The sequence below is a fragment of the Centruroides vittatus genome, unplaced genomic scaffold (assembly GCF_030686945.1).
Source record: "Centruroides vittatus isolate TY-2023 unplaced genomic scaffold, ASM3068694v2 contig_299, whole genome shotgun sequence".
Taxonomy (NCBI): Eukaryota; Metazoa; Arthropoda; class Arachnida; order Scorpiones; family Buthidae; genus Centruroides; species Centruroides vittatus.
In genome coordinates this window covers 2,403,140-2,424,927 of record NW_027121909.1, presented here as the reverse complement: position 1 = coordinate 2,424,927, position 21,788 = coordinate 2,403,140, and the positions used below count along the sequence as shown (strand labels likewise).

The 21,788-nt window shown below is 30.4% G+C and overlaps 1 protein-coding gene across 1 annotated transcript; it reads left to right on the top strand.

Moving 5' to 3' along the window:
- Nucleotides 1-1,448: 1,448 nt before the first annotated feature.
- On the top strand, nucleotides 1,449-20,594 carry LOC136972637 (protein argonaute-2-like). The gene is made up of 2 exons (XM_067267235.1): nucleotides 1,449-1,654; nucleotides 17,441-20,594. The coding sequence occupies exons 1-2, from the start codon at nucleotides 1,624-1,626 to the stop codon at nucleotides 20,287-20,289; spliced, it is 2,880 nt and encodes a 959-aa protein (XP_067123336.1). The 5' UTR covers nucleotides 1,449-1,623; the 3' UTR covers nucleotides 20,290-20,594.
- Nucleotides 20,595-21,788: the final 1,194 nt, after the last annotated feature.

Here is a 21,788-nt window from a genome sequence, read left to right as displayed (position 1 = left end):
GGACACCGCGTAATCGTTCCAAGAAGTTTACAGCCAGCAGTCCTGCAAGAGCTACACTCGGTCGACGTCAACAACATACAGATAGTTGCACGTGCAAATGTCTTGACTCAATGGTCAAAATGTCAAACGTTTCAGTCGTCTGCACATTTTCATGTGGACCTTGACAAAATTTTTCACGCCACGTGGTCCAAACAATTCAACTCTGTCAAACAAAAATAATGGACAAGTAAGGAAATCAATGATTTTAAACTTTTGTCGTCAATAATATCAAAATATCTCTTTAAGTCAGAGTCGAATTATTACAGAAAATAGTTATGAAATTGTAAGAGTATAAATAATATAAATACTTTTATATTATTTTCTACCACTATAATTTAATTCTTAAATTATGAACTTCAATTTTAGTAATCTTGGTAAAAGAAATAACTTTTGTTAATTTGAATCTGTCCACGCATATTTAATTTATAATTTTTTTTATCCATCACTATTATATTTTTAAAAAATCAACTTTTAATGCTGTAACTAATAATCAACTTTAACAAAAAACCATACAAACTATTTTCATAAAATCTTTTTATGAAATATTTAATTTTAAAGTATTCGTATTTAACCAGTATTCATGAATACGAATTTGAAATAAGCACAAAAATTGAGTATGATGGTATATTAATATCAAAAGCAACCAACCATAAAAATAGAACATTTTGAAGGAAAATAGTACATTTTTTGAAGGAGCTTCAGTACGTTTTGAAATTTCATTGTGGCAACTCTGGTCGTGCGTTAGCTGTTGTAACACTTAGATCTGGAGACACAACGTTACGTTTCTATTATAATAAAGTTAACTATATACGTTAACGAGTAATCGTATTTTGCGGACACAACAGGATCGCAATCGAATTCAAAGCATTGGAAGCGTTAGACTTTAATGTTTCGGCCATTCAGGCGAGAGGGTCATGTGTTCGGGATATGTCTGGCCCCCTCCCCACCACTTGGCAAAACCACTGTGGACCTTGTTCAATCAGCGATGAACAAAAAAGGGACTTCTTAGTATCCGCAGAGTGAAAAGAGTTTGTTTAGTTATGGCAACGCAATACTTAGGCGATCTGCCTAAAGGGGAAGGCCTTCCGGGAGGTCTTTTTAAGGGTAACTGGCCCCTATTCAGGCGTTACAGACGTAGAGAAAACCCGGAAAACTACACGTGGCCAGCTCGTCCTGGCCAGGCACGAACCCACGACCGAACTCCCAGTATTCAGGGAACGGAACCGGTGGGGCCAGAGTGGAAAGAGTAAAAAGAAAAAAAAAATATTACAAAAAATTAATACACGACAATCCTTATAAATCAATAAAAATAGAGACTTTATGGAATAGAAAAAAGAAATAAAATCTTACTATACGAGGAATGCTTTAACAATTTTTAAGGAAAAGAATTTGGCAACGTTTAGGGGAAAGATGATCACGTGAATATAGATCTACTGATTATTTTTGTGAGTTTTATGTAATCCGTTCGAGAGCAGCCAATCATTGGTTTAGTTTCGATTTCGATGTTGTGTCGTCTAAACATTTTTAATATTATCTATCCGAAACAATTTCACATATTTTGAGAATAAATAAGGAGGATTGATCATGCCACCGAAACGAAGGGGAAAAGGCAGAGGTAAGCGGTTTTCAGATTGAAAACAAGTCGTTCATGCTTTTTCGAAGATGCTCTCTGTGATCACTTAACAGTCACTGAAGCAAAAAATACACTAAAGCATGGGAAAAATTTCCGTATTTTCGATTTGTTTTCTAGTACAGATACAGAATAGGCACGCTTTTGTATATATTTTAACAGGAAAGCGTATAATTTATAAATGGTGCAGATCTATATCAATTAAAACACTGAATTTTTATATCTAAATTATTCAATAAGTCTACATCAATGTTTAGGTTTGTTAAAAATGCACATTTTAATGCACCTATTAAGCAAATTGTTTTATGTTGAAAAGCTTTCGGGATTGAAATTTCGAGGGCAAATAAAATTCTTAATACTGACAAAATTTCAAAGTCTAATATATTAATGTTTAGTTGCATCAATTCTTTTTGAGTCACAATTATAATATCAGTAATCTGTTTATCTTTTGTGTAATCTTCAATATAACAAATGACAGATTCAATGGAAAAGTGAATAAATATCTTATTAATGTTAAATTTTAATTTGATTAAAAAAAATCATAAGTAGATATATTACTTGCATATTACTGACTTATTATTATCCTTTTGTTTTAAATTAATACATTTTTGTATTTTTAATAAAGAAAACTTTTGTCGTTTATACTGTTTTTCCACTCGTCCCCTTCGAATAATCTTAATATGTTGCTTAGATAAACACAAAGCAAAAAAAGCATAAAAGTTCTATGAGATTAACGAGTCATCTTTTAGCAATGTGAGGTTAATATTTGTTTATTAATGGATAAGCATGAAGTACGGGTGACCCTGGACTTTCGCACATTTTTTAAAAAATCCAACTTTTTAAATATTTTTGTCAGTAATGAAAAAATTTGTTCCATTCAGAAAGCTCATACACTACAAAGTGCAGTAGCTTGCTCTGTGTTCTCAGACACACACTACTTCCTACAATAGCAAACTTCTTGGAATCCTAATCACTACTGTGTTGTTCTGAGCAAGAGGTCAAAATAGTTTGTCTTGCATTAGGGTGTGCATCAACATGTGTGTTTTGTCAATTTATTTGTTTATCAATTTATGTTTAAATATTTCGTCCTTATAAACATGAGTGAGAAATGGAGAAACTGCAGTGTTGATACAAACAAAAAGAAATTAAGGACTTGTAAACTTCATTCGATCGAGACAAAGATGGAAATAATTAAACGTTCTGAAAATGATGAATCTTTTGCTTCAATCAGACGTTTGTACAATATAAACAGATTAAGATATGCTCAATTTTGAAAAATAAGAGTAAAATTAAGGAATACGTTCAAAATTGTGGAAATATATCTTCAAAGATTGTTTCCAAAAGACACAGCATGGTGATGGATGAAATGGAAAGATTTTTGTCATCACGGATTGATGATAAACAACAAAATAATGTCCTGAGTTTTTCAATTATTCAAGCTAAGGCTCTTAGTTTGCATGAAGATTGGAAGACTAGATTAAATGAAGATTCTAACATGGTGTTTCAAGCAAGTAATGGCTGGTTTGACAAATTTAAAATGAGATACGGTATTTGACTAACTCTTGACAACTTTGTAAAGAAAACACCTGAAAGCACTTAAACATGCCTCATTAACTTCATTATGTATACATGTTGATAAATAAATACTTTAAAACACAGTTTTTGGTGCATATTTTTTTCATTCCTCTACTTTCAAACATTCAACATTTGCACAAACTTTCAGGAACCAATTATGTGCAAAAGTCGAGGGCCACCTGTATGTGATTTGCCATTTTTTCATAAGCAAATCAAATGTTTTATAAGATAGGCAAAATGTTTATTATATGTAAAAGTCTTTTTTAAAATACCAGATGTAATTAGTAAGCAAAAATAAAGTATTGTAACAAGACAAAAACATCTTTATATTTATTAAATTTTAATATTTAAATTTAATACAAGTATCTGTTTCCAATTATGAATATTTTAAAGAAGAATTAAATAAAGAACTTAATTTGTTCACTTCTTTTCCAATATTTAAATTGGTTTTTACTAATTTATGTAGAGTCATTTCTATTCATGTTTTCAAATTTGGATAATTTACCTCAACTAGCTTTAACATGAAATAAATTATGCTTGAAAAAATATTTATTCAAACTCTAAAGAATTGATATAGAAATGGGTGATTGATGATGATGATTATAATTCTTCCAAATATGGAAATAATTTTGAAGCTATCATCTTTACATATAGAAGTAATTGAATTGTTTGATGATGAGAGAGATGAAAAAAATCAGTGAACATTCGTTAACTATCTCATTCTTACTTATTTTACAAAAAATATGTAAATGATTTTTGTATATTATTATGGACATACTTGGCTGACTCATCAATACCTTCTGAAGGGCAAATAGCAGTCCATATGCCAGCAGTATAACTGTATCTTAAGTGTGAAACATACTGTATGAATGTTCCAAATTTGATAGGACCCATAAACAGCATTTTACAAATGCAAGTTTATTGGGAATTTTGGGCCAGAAGCCAAACATTAATATTATACTGGACTTTCTGAAAGTCATTATTTGATTATATTATTTTATGTTATATTTCTAAATTTGTGTTGTTGTTAAGTATACCCTATTGAACAGTAATGTTAGATGTGTTTATTTATTTCTTTGTTTTTGTTCTTTTTTCTTTACATTGCTATAAATTTTTTTACATACCATTTGACATAGTGCAGTATAGCCTGTAAGGCTCTTGTGACAAAAAACACAAACCAACCAAACCTTGGCAGATTGTCCAAATGTTGCATTGCCTTTTCCCATCAATCTATCCATTGTGAAATACTTAACTGTTTTCTTTATCTTATATCATTGAAAGCATCAACTGAAAATACTGAAAAGTTTTGCACAGTGTGTAGTGCTGAACAGTAGAAATTTTCATATGCTGGTATTTCAGATAATTCAGATATCAGATTCCTTTGCATCTGCAAATGTGTTAACAGGGATCCTTGAGTTTATATAAGAAAAAGAACACAGTAATATCCCGAATTACATAACACGCAACTTACATAAATTTGCAGTTGTGTAAAGTGTAAATCTCAAAAATTGAAAAAAATCTGAATAGAGTAACCAGTGGCGTAGCTAGGGTGCAGCCCGCACCGGGTGACACCCAACTGTAAAAAAAATAAATGAGAATTAATTAATAGAACACGAGTCAACACAAAATATAAATTTTGAAGATGATATTTCTGAGTTTGCAGCTGTTAAAGCTAGAAAGAAGAGCTTTTAAGTGTTTGTACATAATATATGAGAGTATATTAATTCTACTCTCATTCTTCTTTTGCCACATTCAACTGTCACTTTCATACATCAGTGTGAAAGAATGTTTAATAAAACTGTACTATTATTATTATAATACTGTAACTTGATAATTAATGACTCTTATTTGTATTAATTAAATAAAATCATACTTTACGTTTATCGGATTTTTATTAATTTTAACAGTTTTCATTCTTGGGGTGACACCACGATATCCGCACCGGGTGCCACCCATGCTAGCTACGCCACTGAGAGTAACATGTAATTTTACAAAGAATTATTCTATTTCAAACATTCATTCATTCTCTGTCTCGCTTCCTTTCTTTTGCACTGTATCAATTTATTACTTTATTTCTCTGCTAATCCTTTACTTGTTCTAATTGTAAACATAAGCAAACCAAGCACTCTCTCTCATAAACAAGATTCTTCTACAGTATTCAGTGAAGGTTGAGCAGCAAAACCAAGCACATATTCATTGCTTGTTTTTCTATATGTATTGTTTCATATCATTAATGTTGTTTGCCTCAAGTGATTTGTTTAATACATAACCTGTTTACTACCACTACATTTACATAGTGTTTATTGTTTATTTACAGTACTGTACCATTAAAATGCAATTGAAATGACAAACCAAATTATACAAAAAAATAAATATATGTTCAGAACACATAATAATAAATACAATATTGAGTTATTAATTACATAGTTACACTTAAGCAATTTACAAATTTAACTTACATAAAATTCATTGTAACTATGTTCTTCACAAATTACTGGGGTAATTAATTAAATACAAATGAAACCTTTTATCCAGTAACAGCACTTCAATGAAAACTCAAACGTTTTTGGCCTTCACCAAGGCCTGCCTCAGGATTTTTAACAAAACCGAATTTCCAAAGTCAAATGTCAGAATGATGATGATCAAAAATCGCTTTTTAAAATTTCGAATATCTCATCATATGAGGTAAATTTATATGGTTGTTTGACTAAAACCGTAAAAAATGCAATCATGTGATCCATGCCAATTTTTATAAACTGTAAATATTGTGTAAGATGAAATTATTATGGGTTAACTTTGCTCGACTCTTTCATACATGTACTTCCATGCATGCACCACCATATTGCAGTCCTTGAGGTTAATACAATTGCCAGTTAGGCTGGCTTTACATATTTCCAATGCCTCCAGGCTGTGATCTGTTTGAAAGGCCTGCCTGATTAACTTGGTGTTCTGGACGTCCGCTGGAGATGCACTATTGATGATAAGAATATTTAAACCATTATAGTGAATATTAAAACTGTTATAGGTTTCAGGTGGGTGGCATACATGGACAAGGCGGTCGTATGCCTGTTGTTCACAAAGTCATATAGATGTTCACGTACTCTTTTACTTATTAATTGTTTGGTTGAGCCAATATAGACTAAGTCCCTTAGGAATCTATCGTCTCTTAGAGGTATAGAGTACACTCCTGGGGCTCTGGTTTGATCCATTTTATCTTTTGCATTGTGTAGCAACTTATATATTGTACTGGATCTCTTGTATGCAATTTCTGTATCATTCTGGCCTGCAGTCTCTTTATATAAGGATTTCAAATGTTGATTGAACAGTACTGTGGTGTGCCTGGAGCCTGTGATGCCTACATAAAATTCAAGTTACATAGAGGTCTATGGTCTGCATTACTTACATAACTCGGGATATTAGGGTAGATGTACCAGTTTTGGCCAATGTAGTACCAGTTCTGGCCAGAAAAGAAATTTAACTTAAAAATATAATCACAAATGAAACAAACTTTTATTATTAACTGTGTGAACAGTTAACAATAAAAGTTTGTTTCATTGGACAGATTTGAATATGTGATGATTATATTTTTAAGTTAAATTTGTTTTCTGGCCAGAACTGGTACACTGGCCAAAACTGGTACATCTACCCTATATTGTGTAAATTAAAAATATATATATTTCTTGTAATATTTATCTTTATTAAAACACATTAAAAGTTTAAATTAGAAACACACAAAATCAATTAAATTAAATTATTTAAAACGAACATTAATATTTTATATATACAGTCAAACCTGTTTTTATGCGCTCTTTTTATGTGCGATTTTTATTTGTGCGATTTTTTTAATGCGAATTTTTAATTTGTGCAGTATAGTTGGCGACTAGTCTCGTGCGATTCGTCATGTCTTACATTGACTTATTATAGCTAAATAAACTTATTATAGCATAAATGCACTTATTATAGTAATATTATTGCATGAATATGCGAAAAATGAAATAATTTACTTTTTAAGTCAACAAAACACCACCTGGACAAAAATATGTAAAACAGACGATAGACCAGACGATGCAGTCAAGTGCTGACATCTGTTGTCAATAAATTCTATTTCGTACGGTTTTGAGTTATTTTCTATGTGAGACTTTTTTTATGCGGTCCCTGTTGACCACATAAAAAAAAATTTTTTTAATTGTCGCGAAAACTATTATTTACAGCCATTCGTGAAGTTTCGTGAGATTTTTTTAATGCGGTCCCTATCCCCCACATAAAAACAGGTTTGACTGTATTTTAATTAAACATGAGAGTTTCTTAAAATAACAAGTCTGTAACAGCTGGAATGTAGATTAATTCAAATACATATTATTTGTTGGAAGATTGTATGCATGGTATGTAGTGTTTAATTTAAGTAAATTGTACTCTAGGGTGACTGCCGAAAGTTTTCTTTTATTAAAGGGATCTACCAGAAAATGAAGTTTAAGAAACACTAGATTAATGTATGTCATTGTGGTATTTTGTACTTAAAGGCATGTAGATCTTCCAATTTTTCAAAAATTGTATTGTTTTTCTCATACAATTTATATAAAGATGCACTATTGATGATGATATTAAAACTATTATAATGAAATGTTGACTTAATGTGGAAGTATACATAATAGAAATGTAAAGGATACACAAGTGCTATTTATCAATTTTTTTTGTTACTATACTTAAAGATGAAGTTATTATGCAGTTCTTTAAACTTTGTATAAGCATCAAATGAGCTAATTTTAATTTTTGCACTTTTTTACAATTATAGATTTAATAAATATTATAATATAAGATTGTATTTTAAGATCAATCAAAATCAGACTTTATAAATTGTGATCACTTTAAACAAAATTTAAAAAATACACAATGTTCAGAAAATTATCAGAGACATTTACTTCTTTTATTGATAGTGCAGATTAATTTTAAAAACAAATATTGATTGTTTATGTGCAGAATTATTATAAAATGCAACATGGAAGAGAGCATTGCAGAAAGAAAACGGATCAAACTAACCCCTAAATATAACATACAGTACAGCAATATCAATTGTCATTTTAAAATAGCTGTATTAATTATGCACTATTAAGAATTTGAGAGAAAAGTCTAATACATTTAATAATCTAACCTTGATAAAACTTTACGAAATATTTTAAGTTTCAAAATCTCTCACAGTTACCATTTACACACTCAATTTGAAGGTGGTGTTAATGAACTGATAAAAAAAATAACAAACAACAAAAAATGATAATTAATTTTAATTTAAATGGTACTATTTGTAGATGACTTGTTATATATGGTCTTATCCTGAACTAGACTGTATTCTGGCTAACCTTTTACTAAAGAGTTTATCATCATAATATGAGTGATATTTTATAATAATTTTTCTTTAAGCAATATTTTTCACATACTTTGTCTTCTGTTACGGCATTTCATCTTTGTAAATATATTTTGTTGTTCAATTATTATTAATGTGAATATTACTTTTTAACTGTAAAATATATAATTATATTATGATTAATCTGCCAGTTATGCATTGGCAGTACTGGCATATACAGTACTTACTTACCAGGCTGAAATAAAATTTGTTGTTATTGTAGCCAGTTAGAATATTTCATTAATTTGTAAGATTCAAACTTTTGGTTTGAATCTATATTGTTGTCTATTATAATTTGAAACTTGTTAACCTGATGATGACCTTTGTACTGGATCGCCTGTATGCAATTTCTATTAACTATTATGCTATAATGTGTGTCTGAGAATGTTTCTCATCTTGTTAGTCTGATGCGGATCTGGCATCAGACTAACAAGATGAGAAACATTTGCTCTTTAAATTATTGCTGGTTATTGTTGTTGTAATATGATCCATTTGTGAGGACCACCATTTCCCCCCTCCAAAAATACCTCGATGTTAACATTTGTGAACTACTGTTTACAACATTTGTAATATAATAATATTTACTTAATCACTTATTTTTATCTTTTTTTTGATAATTATGTATTCGCGTGAACTTTAATTGTATCTTAAACAACAACCGAAGTTGTAAGAGGAAATTTGCCTATTTTACCAATCTAGGGACCCCCCTTTTCTAAATTTTGATATTAACTTAAAACGATTAGAATAAAACAATTTAGTATCCAAATCTCTCAACATGCCAAGGGAAAAATGACAAAGCAATCAATGAGTAGTGATGAGAACTGCCCCAAAAACAAGATGAGTCACATCGACTCAATGATGACTCTACAAAAGCTAGATGTCATTGCCAAGTAAAAACAACAGAAAACAATCATCTCGGCTGCGATGACAACACCGCAAATAAATCGTCACCCGATGATGACACCACAAATGGATCATCACCGGATGACGAACCTTTTCATGCTGGAAGTATTTAAAAGGAGAGCTCCAGCCCGACAAAATCAGTGTAATTCTCATACTCAGAGAGACAGAGATTCTCACCAGTATAATTCTCATACTCAAGACAGGCAGTAAGTGAGAGCAGACTCAGGACAACAAACAAGAGAGAATAGACCAGAGGCGGTCAGTAGGGTTGCCAACTGAAAAAAATAAAAGTAGCTAAAAGCAAACAAAAAACTCTCTAAAAATAGCTAAAAAATTTTCAAAATTCTCTAAAAAAAATAGCTAAACAAAAAATAAAAACCAACCTTTAATTAATCTATTTTTAACTTTATTCAAAAAGTCCATTCGTCGCTAAATTCCATTTTTTCTTCAATTTCTTCATTGTGTTCAAAAGATGGTTCCACTTCAAACTAAATGTTGATACGATTTTAAAGTGCCTATTTTCCGAATGACATTTGCTGGCAATTCATAGTCATGGCTGCATTTCCCTAATCTTTTCAAACCATATCTAATCTTTAATATGCTACTGAGTGAAGTAATATTCAATCTATTCCGCAGTTTGGTCTTAACAATATTCATCTGACTAAATAAACGCTCTACTTCTGCATTTGAGTGAGGTAATAAAAGAATTTTTAGAACAAAATTGACCAAGTCTTGAAAGGGATTTTTTCTGGCAGCATCTCGGTATTGAGCTTCCTCCATCCACAAGTTTATCGTGCTGGAAGTTTCTTATCACTGGATTGTAAGGATTTTCCTCCATTGAAAGTCAATGCGAGTTAATACTGCATCATCAGTGAAAAACATTTTCGCAAGGTTTATTATATCACTTTTAATTGGGTTGAGACAATGGTCAATACTTAGTGACGTCGTGGTTTTCAACATTGATATATTGTCAGGTAACCTTTGCCGAAGTTGTTTTATATGAGGCAAAAGGAAGGCAATGCAGCAACTACGAATATTTTTCTTTTCTTCATCTAACAGTACAGGATTGTTTATTTCAGTTTCAAACTGATAACCCAAATATGGATTGAGTGCTAAATGGTTTTCAATCACTACATCATTTGTTATTTTTGTTCCTGGAAAAACAATCTTAGAACAACAAGATTCTATTAAATTTAGCAAGTCCTGTTGCAACTTCGTATTCTCAGATTCAAATATTTTATTTAATCTCTGAACTTCGTCAAGTACAGGTTTAAAAAATAAAAGAAATAAGAAATTTTTTTGATCATCAAACATCGAGAACAAAATTTCTGCCATATAACATCTTTCGTTTGTTCTGGCCAAATTAAAATTTGCCTTTAAATCATTCCATTGTTTCAAAATTCTATCAATAGTGGTCTGAATTGACATCCAACGAGTCTCACTACTTCGCTGAATACTAAACAATGGCTCGGCTTTTATATGTTTTTGAGTTTTCCTATGCTTTTCTAAATCACTTACTTTTGCTATCAAAATGCAGTTACAATATTTACAGCGACACTTTGCATTTTCTCCTTTTATTTCCTGCAACCAATTTTTATACCTATCGTCACTTAGCCATTCTATTCAAAATTTTTGAGTGTATTTTCTTTCATTTGGCATTTTCACTGATATCAGGGTAATAAATAATAGTAAATAATATTAACACAAAATGACACTATATTACAGCACTTGGTTACTCACGATGCGGGATAGGTAACTTATAAGGATTCCCAAATTTCTATCAAAATCACTATCAAACTTTAAGAAAATTGACAAACTATTTGAATCAGGATTGGACCTGCTACTGTTAGTCGCAACGTAATGCCCATTAAGCTCTGTCCCCTTTACAAATGTTTACCATATTTGGTCATGATAAGAAAACTTGAGCTCTGATTAGTGTTGCTACTTATTAAAAATAAGATTTCCGACTTATGCACATAATTATTGCACATTAAAGATAATATAAATGAAGAAATTTATTAAATTTTAATAGTTTTATGACTTTTTTTGATTTTGTTAAAAAATCTCTAAAATGTAACTAAATTTACTAAAAAACTCTAGAAAAATCTCCATCGCTAAATTTCAAAAAAAAAGGCGCTAACTAAAGCAAAAACTCGCCAAATTTAGTGACTTTTTCGCTAAATTGGTAATACTAGCGGTCAGACAGACACAGGACTTAAGCAGCCAGAGGTGCAGTCCAGTCCAGACAGTACCAGAACAGTACAAGCAAGAAAGAGCGAGAGCGAAACAGGATCAAGAGATTGACCAACTGTCGAAATAGATGAAAGAAGACATCTTGTTTAAATGGTATGTTGTGAGTCGTGTAGTTCGAATACCCCCCGTTAGGTACCCCCTCGTTGTATAGATAAAGATAGGCGAATTTCCAAAAATCGGATTTGATAACTTTGTTCTGAACTTTCAGTTCTTTTTTTTGCTAATAAATTCCCTTTTAATTGATTATATCTGACTCTGTATTCTTCCTCCTGAGAGGCTCATTCCTGGACTTCAGAGTGACTCTTACCCTCGTGCCTTAGTCATTTACTTCATCCCAATCGGTGGTGTGTCTGGAAAAACACACCTGGTGGCAGGACCCTCTCAAAAACATATGTAATAAAACATCTTGACAGCCCCGAACCCAACACATTGTTTTATTTGATCAACTTCAATTTTAAAATTAAAGTTATCCTATACAGAGCCCTCGTTTTATGTATAATTGTATAATCTATGAATATTAGTACTGAATTAAATTGTTTAGCTAATTTTATGTTATAACCAAAAACATTTATTTCATAGTATTGTTTATTAGTAATTTTGTGTATTTTCTTTAATATACAGTAGACAGAAATAAAAATATTGTAATGATACTGTATATTTCATATTATAATATTGCTGTATAAAAACAAAACAACAATGAAAGTGAATAGTGAACATACTGTAATGAACTAACTGTTAAGAATAAACTTATATGGTTACCTTGAAATTTTGTGATAAAAATTATTATACACCTATAATAGAACACAGACATGAAATAAACAGATGTGAATGAAGTTTCTTCTTATTTCTGTTTTTATGTTATACTTTCAAAATTTTTTACAAATGCACTGCAAATATATTCATAATACTGAGATTATTCAATTTGGATATTATTGGATTTTATTCATCATAAAATCATTCTTAGAAACTGGGATATAACCATACTACTATCAATATTATATTGTTTTGTGGGGAAGTACTCAATCTTTAGAGTATTCCCAGTGCAGGAACAAAACAAAAAGAAACTTCAAAGAAATAAATCACACACTCTATGACTCCAATGCAAGGAACTTAAAGTTTATTTTAGTCCTTCCAATCACTACTCTGTCCCTTTGCTATAACAGACACTAAAACAAAGGAAACAACACACAAAAAAACAATCTCGCGACTCTATCGTCTACATGTTCTCTCCTCTACTTTCTTTCTCTCCTAAAAAAAATCCCTCCTCTTCCGTTGAGCATGCGCGATCTCCCTCTCTTCCTCTGGGGTTTTTTTCCCATTGTCATCGAAAATACGGCCCATCCTTTCTTTTCCCTATGGCCCACCCAAGAAACTGGTTATGCAATAGAACACGTGATCTTTGGACCACATATCTCCCCTCCTCCCATTAACTTTTACAACAGGAAGCTTTTACGCTATGAGGGCCTGTCCCTCCTTTACACCGTGAACCACCCAAGGGGTTGGTTACGAGCCGGTTAGGCAACAGAACACTGGTCTTCAGACCACAGTTTGTTAATATCTTTTGATAAATAAGAATAGAAATGAAGCAAAATGATTTACTTTTATATACATACATATATATATATATATATATATGTGTGTGTTTGTGGTGATTTTTATTTTTGATATTGAAAACAGGAGATTGTTTCAAAAGAAATGAGATGATATCTTTTAAACTGCATACTGATGTCATATTTTCAATGGTCACTCAGAGGTGCAAAGAATATATGAACATTGTATTTCCATTTTAACTGTGTTTTGCAGCTTATCCACATAATTATGGTACTAGTCCGGTATGGTTTCAATTTCTGATTTATTTATTAAATGTATAAATATAAAGTAATGTATGAAAACAAATGAAAAATCAAGTAGGCCTATAATTATTATTTTTGAACCATAGTTCTATAGTCAATATACAGATTTGATTTTACAATAGGATTGTAAAATCAAAATAGTTTAATTTTATTGATCTTACAGATTCTATGTTTTCTGGAATATCTTACATAAATTTTGAAAAAATAGAATCCAACAATGTTTAAATTAATACAAAATAATTTTATTTGTGATTCTTAGTTTTGATTTTATAAAAAGTATACAAATTAAAGCATATGCATGTGGTATTTTAAAGAAGTTAATGTTAAAATTAAAAAAGTTCAGTCTTAGTAGATTTATTTTTGGAATACTGTAGTTGATTTAGAAGTAATGAACTAAAAATATAAGTAATTGAACATGCATTTTTATGGTTAAAAAACATTTTCAGTAATAAATTGTAATTTTTTTATCTTGCATCTTTGATAAATGCAAACAAAATATTTGTTATTTGCACAATTTCACTGAAATTTATCACAATATAGTTGCTTATATTCAGTAAGATATAAAGAAAAAATTTTTAATGAAAACACTTTAGTTAAGTTTATTGTATAATTGAAAATAATTACAGTAGAACGTTGATTATCCAAAACAATTCAGGACTGGGGTTGTTCGGATAATCGTTTTTCAGATAACCAATTATGTACAAAAAAATACATTAACCTATCCCATGTTGAAATTCGTTCAAATCCTGGTGTGTCCTTAAGTATCCTCTCATGGTTGTACCAATGCTGCCAGCTAAAACACGCACACCAACAAGAATAATATTGGAGTAGCCCAAGACATAGCCAAATATTGCAGTGCCACAGCACTAGCAGAAATTTAAGTTTGCTGACTGGAACGCTTTCGGATAATCGATGCTCTACTGTCCTGTAATTTTGTGCATATAACTTGCAGTGGCTTTACCCCATACAAACTTGCTAGAATGAAAATAAAACTGTTGCATATTCTACTGTCATATACTCTCTGCCTCTTAAGCAACTATTAAAAACATGAAATTAGCATCCAGTTTAGAAGGTACTAGCTCAAGCATTAAGACATTGTTTTTATTTCACTTCATTGTAGTTATCATTATAAAATAAGTGAAAAGAAAAAATAAATATTGAAAGGGGACCTCATAAACTTATGTAAAAGATATAAATGCTTATTCATTAACAATTTTATATATTGTTTTATTTAATGACTAATAAAATAATATAATAATAACTGTTAAAATAAACTTAGAAAAATTTAATAGAAAATAATTTTAATATCCACAAATTAGACCGTCAATTGCTCAGCTCTCAACAGTATTTACTGAAGAGAACTCTGATCTTAGTGCAGTTAAAAAGTTTCTACAGATGAAAACAGGATGCAAAAAAAAATTATCAACATCTAACACCTGATAGTTATATTTTAATGACAAACAACTGCCTTATTATATTGGACTATATCACTACCACTATTAATATTAAATTAAATAATTATTAAATTTAGCAAGAGATGGCATCTAATACCTACCTCTAGTGCCAAATTACTTAGCATTTAATTATTAATAGTAGTAGTAATATAACCTGATATCATCTGACAATTTGGCAAAACATTATTTATGCAAAGCAAAATTTGATTCTCATCACAATTTCACAAGAGTAAAGTAAACTATAGCAAATGTTAATATAAGATGGTGGCTGAAAATAGCAAATTGTTTTTATTTTTATTTATTTTTTTAATGCTTGCTTTGTTCATTTATTTTATTTACCAAAATTGATGTTTTAACATTAATTATAATAATTACAGAAATACAATTAGAAAGTATTTATACTTGCTAATTATATTCTTCTTGTAACTTTGTAGCTTAAACTTTGTGTTTAAATCTTTCTATCTCATCTTCAGAAATTTGTCCTTCCAATTAGTAGGCCTACTGAATGTTTTTTGCTACCAGAGAAATTCAATATATTAAAATGTCGTGCAATTTGCAAAACAAAAATTTGTTGACAAGGACGTTGCTATATTTATTCTTCTTGCTTTTTGCTAGTGATTTGCTTTCTGCATGAACTGAGTTTAAAATTAAGATATTAAAAAGTACATAGAAAATAATTTCATCCATATGAAATCAGCATCTTCATTGTAGATAAAGCATTGTGGCTTAAAATAGAATTTGATGACATCATAAACTATTTGTTTTTGACAACAAATTACTGCACTCACAAATGAAAGCTTACAAATCTCCTGATTACATGCTTTTTCCTAATGCTCTTTATGCAGTTGGGTTGGGGCTACTCTCACATCCCATGTATAATGTTGGCACCCAGTCTGGTGATGACTCATCATACAATGAGGAAGGTTTTTCTTTGCAGTAAAAAACTTTTTCAATAATATATTATTAATATTAAACAATTAATATTAAAAAGAACTTACCATTATGGTATGTTATAAAAAATAAGAATTTGTCAGGAACAAGTTGTAGGTTACTATGTAATGATTATTTGTTACTAATAAAAAACATCATTGTAAAAAAGTAGCATCTTAAAGAAATGTTAATTTTGCCCATCAAAAAACCTAACTTAGCTATTTGTAAGTGAACAATAGAAATTATTGGTTTATATCTTAAAAAAATACACTTTTATTTATATAAATTAAACTGGAAGGACAATTGGCTCAAAATACATTTCTAATTCTTCATCTGCTAAGTGATTATCTTTGATTAACACTTTAATACACTTTAATATTAACTCTACTGTATATTTATTACAAGCAGACACTATATAACATAGGGAAATATGGTGATCAGTCAGAAAATGACCCACCAAGATTTTTACATTTTTTGACTTGGGATTTTGAAACATTGAGAAATGCAAAAAAAATGTAGGGGTTTTTCTACATGTATGTATATTTGTGTGTGGAGGGCACAGTTTTGTTCATTCTCTTTGAAGCTTAATAATCCTGTGCTTTTTGTTGAAAAATTTCTAAATTCTGCATGGAGGTTTGTGTATTAGGGAGATCGGTTCTCTTAAATTTTGGTGGTTCAAGGCCAACAAAGTGGAGATATAAAGGGAGTTGTGTCATATCTCAAGTAGGATTTGACTTAAATGCTAATAATGAGTAAAATCGTCATTAAGTGTTTTATAAAATTTATTCCTACTTTCAAAATTAAGCTTTTTACTATTTTATAATAATTAAAAATACAAAAATTTTTAAATAAAATATAACAGATGGCACCACACACAATTTTAAATATCGTTGGGAAAGTTAAGCAACTCATTGCTGGATTTCCTTTATATGTTAAATGCTTTAATTGAAGTAATAAAACAAAAGTTTACAAGTTATACAAATACTACTATTGATAAGAAGTTGTAATTATCCTGCATAAGATCTCCCACAACATTGGCTTTCCCTTTGTAATGTATTCAACTATTGAAGAGAAGTTTACTGAATTCTTTCTTCAACTTTCATTCCTTCATCATTTTTATTATGTCTACATTACTTTAAATTGATTTGTTTGATTTAAGTTTTGCTTTTATATTAAACTTTCTGTTGAATTATATTCTAGTTATCAATATATTTATAGATGATAACTTTATGTTATTGAAAGTACTCATACTTTTGCAAATTTTTGTGTTTTATTACTTCAATTCTTTTATTACTTTAATTTCAAGATTGTTTTTCTTACATATTTTATAAGAAAATTTAATAATATTTATGCTAGATGTTGTTTAATAACATATATTATATTACAACTGATATATTTATTGTAGGTCGTGGAGTTGCTCCACCCCATGAAATTACTGAAAGTCAACCTGGAACTTCAGCATCAGCAGTAACAGAAAGTGCACAAGGTGAAGTACACAGCATTGTGCCGACGTCTATACGAACTGAAACTGGTATTGATACACTTTCAAAAGCAATGAAGCGACTTGGACTTGAATTAACTTATGATGATCCTTCTCATTTTGTGTATGCTAAAAGGCCTGGAATAGGTACATTAGGAAGGAAAATACCTTTAAAAGCTAATTATTTTCCAATTGAGTTACCTCACGGTGAAGTTTTTCATTATGATGTTGATATTTACACTATTAGAAAAGAAAGGACAGATGAAGGTGATAGGAAAAAAGATGTGAAAAAAAAGGATAAATGTTTAAATACCAGAAACAAAAGAAAAGTGGTGGAAGCTATGCTTAAAGCTGTAGATATATTCAGAAATATTCGTCCTGCTTTTGATGGTGAAAAAAATCTTTATACTAGAAATAAATTGCCTATTAATAATGAGAAAACATTTAGTGTCAGTCTCACTGATCAAGATGGGAGATCTGACAGTTATGAAATTAAAATTCAACCTGTTACTAAGAAAGGAACTGGATCTCTTGTTAAAAATTCAATTAGCCTTGAACCTTTACATCAGTTACTTGAGGGGAAATGTTTTCTAATAAGTGAAGAAATAATTATGGGAATAATGGCCATAGAAACAATATTAAGGCATGGTCCAGCATTACGTTTAGTTCCTGTTGGTAGATCATTTTTTCAGAAACCAAGAGCAGAAGAAGTTCCTCCATTAAGTGGTGGAAGAGAAATATGGTTTGGACACCATCAAAGCATGAGAATTTCTCAATGGAAACCAATGTTGAATATTGATATGTCAGCGACTACATTTTATAAAAGTGGACCTGTTATTAATTACATGTTGGAAATCTTGTATCCCAAAGAAGAAAATAAGATGAATAAATTAAGACAAATCAAAATGTTAAATGATTATGAAAGAAAAATATTTGCAAAGGAGTTGAAAGGTTTACGTATTCAAGTTACTCATCTTAGTTATCCACGAAAGTATAGAGTTTCTGATGTCACACGGGAAAGTGCACATCATACAATTTTTTTCAGGGAAGAGAATGGGAAGAAAATTAAAACATCAGTAGCTCAATATTTTGAAATGGAATATAAGAAATTACAATATCCTAATTTACCTTGTTTAGATGTAGGAACACAGCATAAAAAGATTTATTTACCTATGGAAGTTTGTGACATTGTAGAAGGTCAGCATTGCAAGAAAAAATTAACAGAAATTCAGACATCTGAAATGATTAAATGTACTGCTCGTCCACCTGCAGAGAGATTCAGGGATATTCAACACTCTCTGACTGATTGCATTAAAGATTTTCGCCCTTTTGAAAAGGAATTTGGCATTCGCATTAACTCGACACCTATGCAGTTTGAAGGTCGAGTTTTAGCTCCACCTCATGTGTTGTATAATGAACAGCAGAAAATTAAACCTTCTAATGGATCTTGGGATATGAAGGGAAAACAATTTTACACTGGTGTAAATATTGATAAATGGATGTTACTTAGTTTCTCAACAGCTCGTTGGTGCAATGAAGAAAGTTTAGAAAGTTTTGCTAAATTACTTTTTACTGGTGGGAGAAATGTTGGAATAAAATTTGCTCGGCCTGTTAAAATTGCATGCTTTAATCCACGGACTACAATTGCACGAAATATCATTAAAGAAGCACTGGATATAGAACCAAAGTTACAATTAGCAGTGATTGTACTTCCAACACAAGGTCCACAAAACATTTATACAGAAATAAAAAATGTAGCAGAGACTGAATTAGGACTTATGACACAGTGTGTTAAAGATAGCAACACTTCAGGTAAAAAGTGTAATCCTCAACTGATTTGTAATCTTTGCCAAAAAATAAATGCAAAGATGGGTGGAGTAAATAATTCTTTACTACCAAATGAAAAACCTCCTGTGCTTAAAAACCCTATTATAATTATTGGGGCTGACTGTACTCATCCAGCACCAGGAGATAAAGTGAAACCTTCCATTGCTGCAGTAGTTGGAAGTCTAGATGGATTTCCTAGCCGATACAAAGCTAGTGTACGTGTACAACAAGCAAAGACAAAAGATGGGAAAGAGAATGAAACAAGACAGGAAATTATTATTGATTTAAAAGATATGGTAAAAGAATTGTTAAAAGCATTTTATAAACATACTGGAGGGAAAAAACCAGAAAAAATAATTTTTTATAGAGATGGTGTAAGTGAAGGAGAATTTACTAAAGTACTAAATGATGAATTAAAACAAGTAAAACAGGCATGTTTAGATCTTAACGAAGATTATAAACCACCCATTACTTTTATTATAGTTGGAAAACGCCATCATACTCGTTTTGCACCTCTGGATCGAAGAGATGGTGTAGGAAAACATGCCAATATACCACCAGGTACAACTGTTGATACGGATATTGTACATCCAATTGAATTTGATTTTTTTATGTGCAGCCATACTGGTATTCAAGGCACAAGCAGACCAGCACATTATACTGTTCTTTGGGATGACAATGAATTCAGTGCTGATGAATTACAAACCCTAACCTATTATCTCTGTCATACTTATGTTCGTTGTACCCGTAGCATATCTATTCCATGCCCAGTTATGTATGCACATTTAGCAGCCTATCGAGCAAAACAATATTTAATAGCTAAGACAGAAGAGATGAGTAGTTCAGGCAGTGAAACTTCTGGTCAGACAGAGGTCATTGTTCAGGAAAGTATTAGACAAGCTGTTAAAGTGGTGCAAGATATGCAAAATACCATGTATTTTGTATAAAAATAATGTGAAAACACATTTTTTATTTTCAAAAAAAAATAATACCAGAGATTTCATGTATTTTAGATTTATAGTTGAGAAAAATAACACAAATAAGGGTATTTTTTGAACTGTGTCAAGTAAATAGTAAAGACAATAGAGAGGTTGAGGTGCACGTATTCAGCCCAAAACATGAATGGCGGATGGACAAGCGCCACCATCTGGCAATTCTAGACAGTTGATAATGGCATTTGCTATGTCTGGAATGGGGAGTAGACGATTGGCTTAAACTTCATTTTTTTGTGTTTGTGGTTAAAATTATGACATATTTTATTAAAATAGTGATTATTTAAGCATTTACGAATAATATTGTAAAGCAACAGACAATTTTAATCCAGAAATTATTTAATTATTGAATTTTTTAGCAAGTGATGTGAAGTGCCTATAGAATTTACTTATATTTGCCTTCATAATAGCTTTTCTTAAGGTAGGTTTGTTCTTCCACGGCATCTTCTACCATCAACAGTGTAATATGTTTGTAAATTTTCTAAAAATTAATTTTTCGAGCTGCTTTCGAATTTACATAAGCCACTACTTCCCTTGACAAAAGTATGAGGTAGTCCTATTGTCCGATCATACGGTAGGAGACAACGCTAATTAAAAATAATTATTTAGTATTATTAAACATCCTATAAATACTTTTAAAAGTTTAATTTGTTTATTTACCTTTGCTGGTAACCCTCAATGTTAAATGTATCTACCATTTTTTCAACAAATTTCCACAATGTGCACTGTGCACATTGTGGACATTTGCTATGCACAATGTTCACTGAGTCACATGATGTTGTGAATGAGCGCTGCAAGGTCTTTTACTTGGACTTAAAACGTCAAACATGTACTTCTGCTTGCCTTACAAGTTTAATGTTTGTACTTGCACCTCAACCTCTCTAATAATGATAAATAAATTTTTATTTTATATTTATATAAAAAATTTTATTAGAATTGGAAAAATCCAATTACTTATATAAAACAATATGTGATTTTAATATTTTTTCTTTATTATTTTATCATTTTTACTGGTGTAGAAAGTGTTAAATAAGTTCTATCTATTTAAAATTGTTAGAGTACATGAAGTTCCAATATTTGCAAATAATAATGCAAAATAAATATTTAAAATGCTGTTTTTAAAATGAGGTGATGAAATATATTGATTATATCTGTTTTATTGCTTAAAAATTGTGTACACTAGTTATAAAATGAAAAACAAATTTTAATTTTATTATGAAAAATTAAACTGCAATTAATATTGAATTTGCTTGATTATATATAACTGCATTTATATTGAAATACTTTTCTTACATAATTGTTCTTTGTAATGATTGAATTACTTTAATACAGGCATGGCCAACCCACGGCCCGTCACGTTAAATCGTGTGGCCCGGTAAGCGATACTATATATCTATTAAAACTTTTGTTTCCCATTATATGTATACCAAAACAATTAAATAAATGAAAATTTG

Coding starts and splice junctions, on each gene's coding strand:
- LOC136972637 (XM_067267235.1), top strand. CDS start 1,624: ATGCCACCGAAACGAAGGGGAAAAGGCAGAG. Junction 1,655..17,440: donor ACGAAGGGGAAAAGGCAGAG/GTAAGCGGTTTT, acceptor TATTTATTGTAG/GTCGTGGAGTTGCTCCACCC.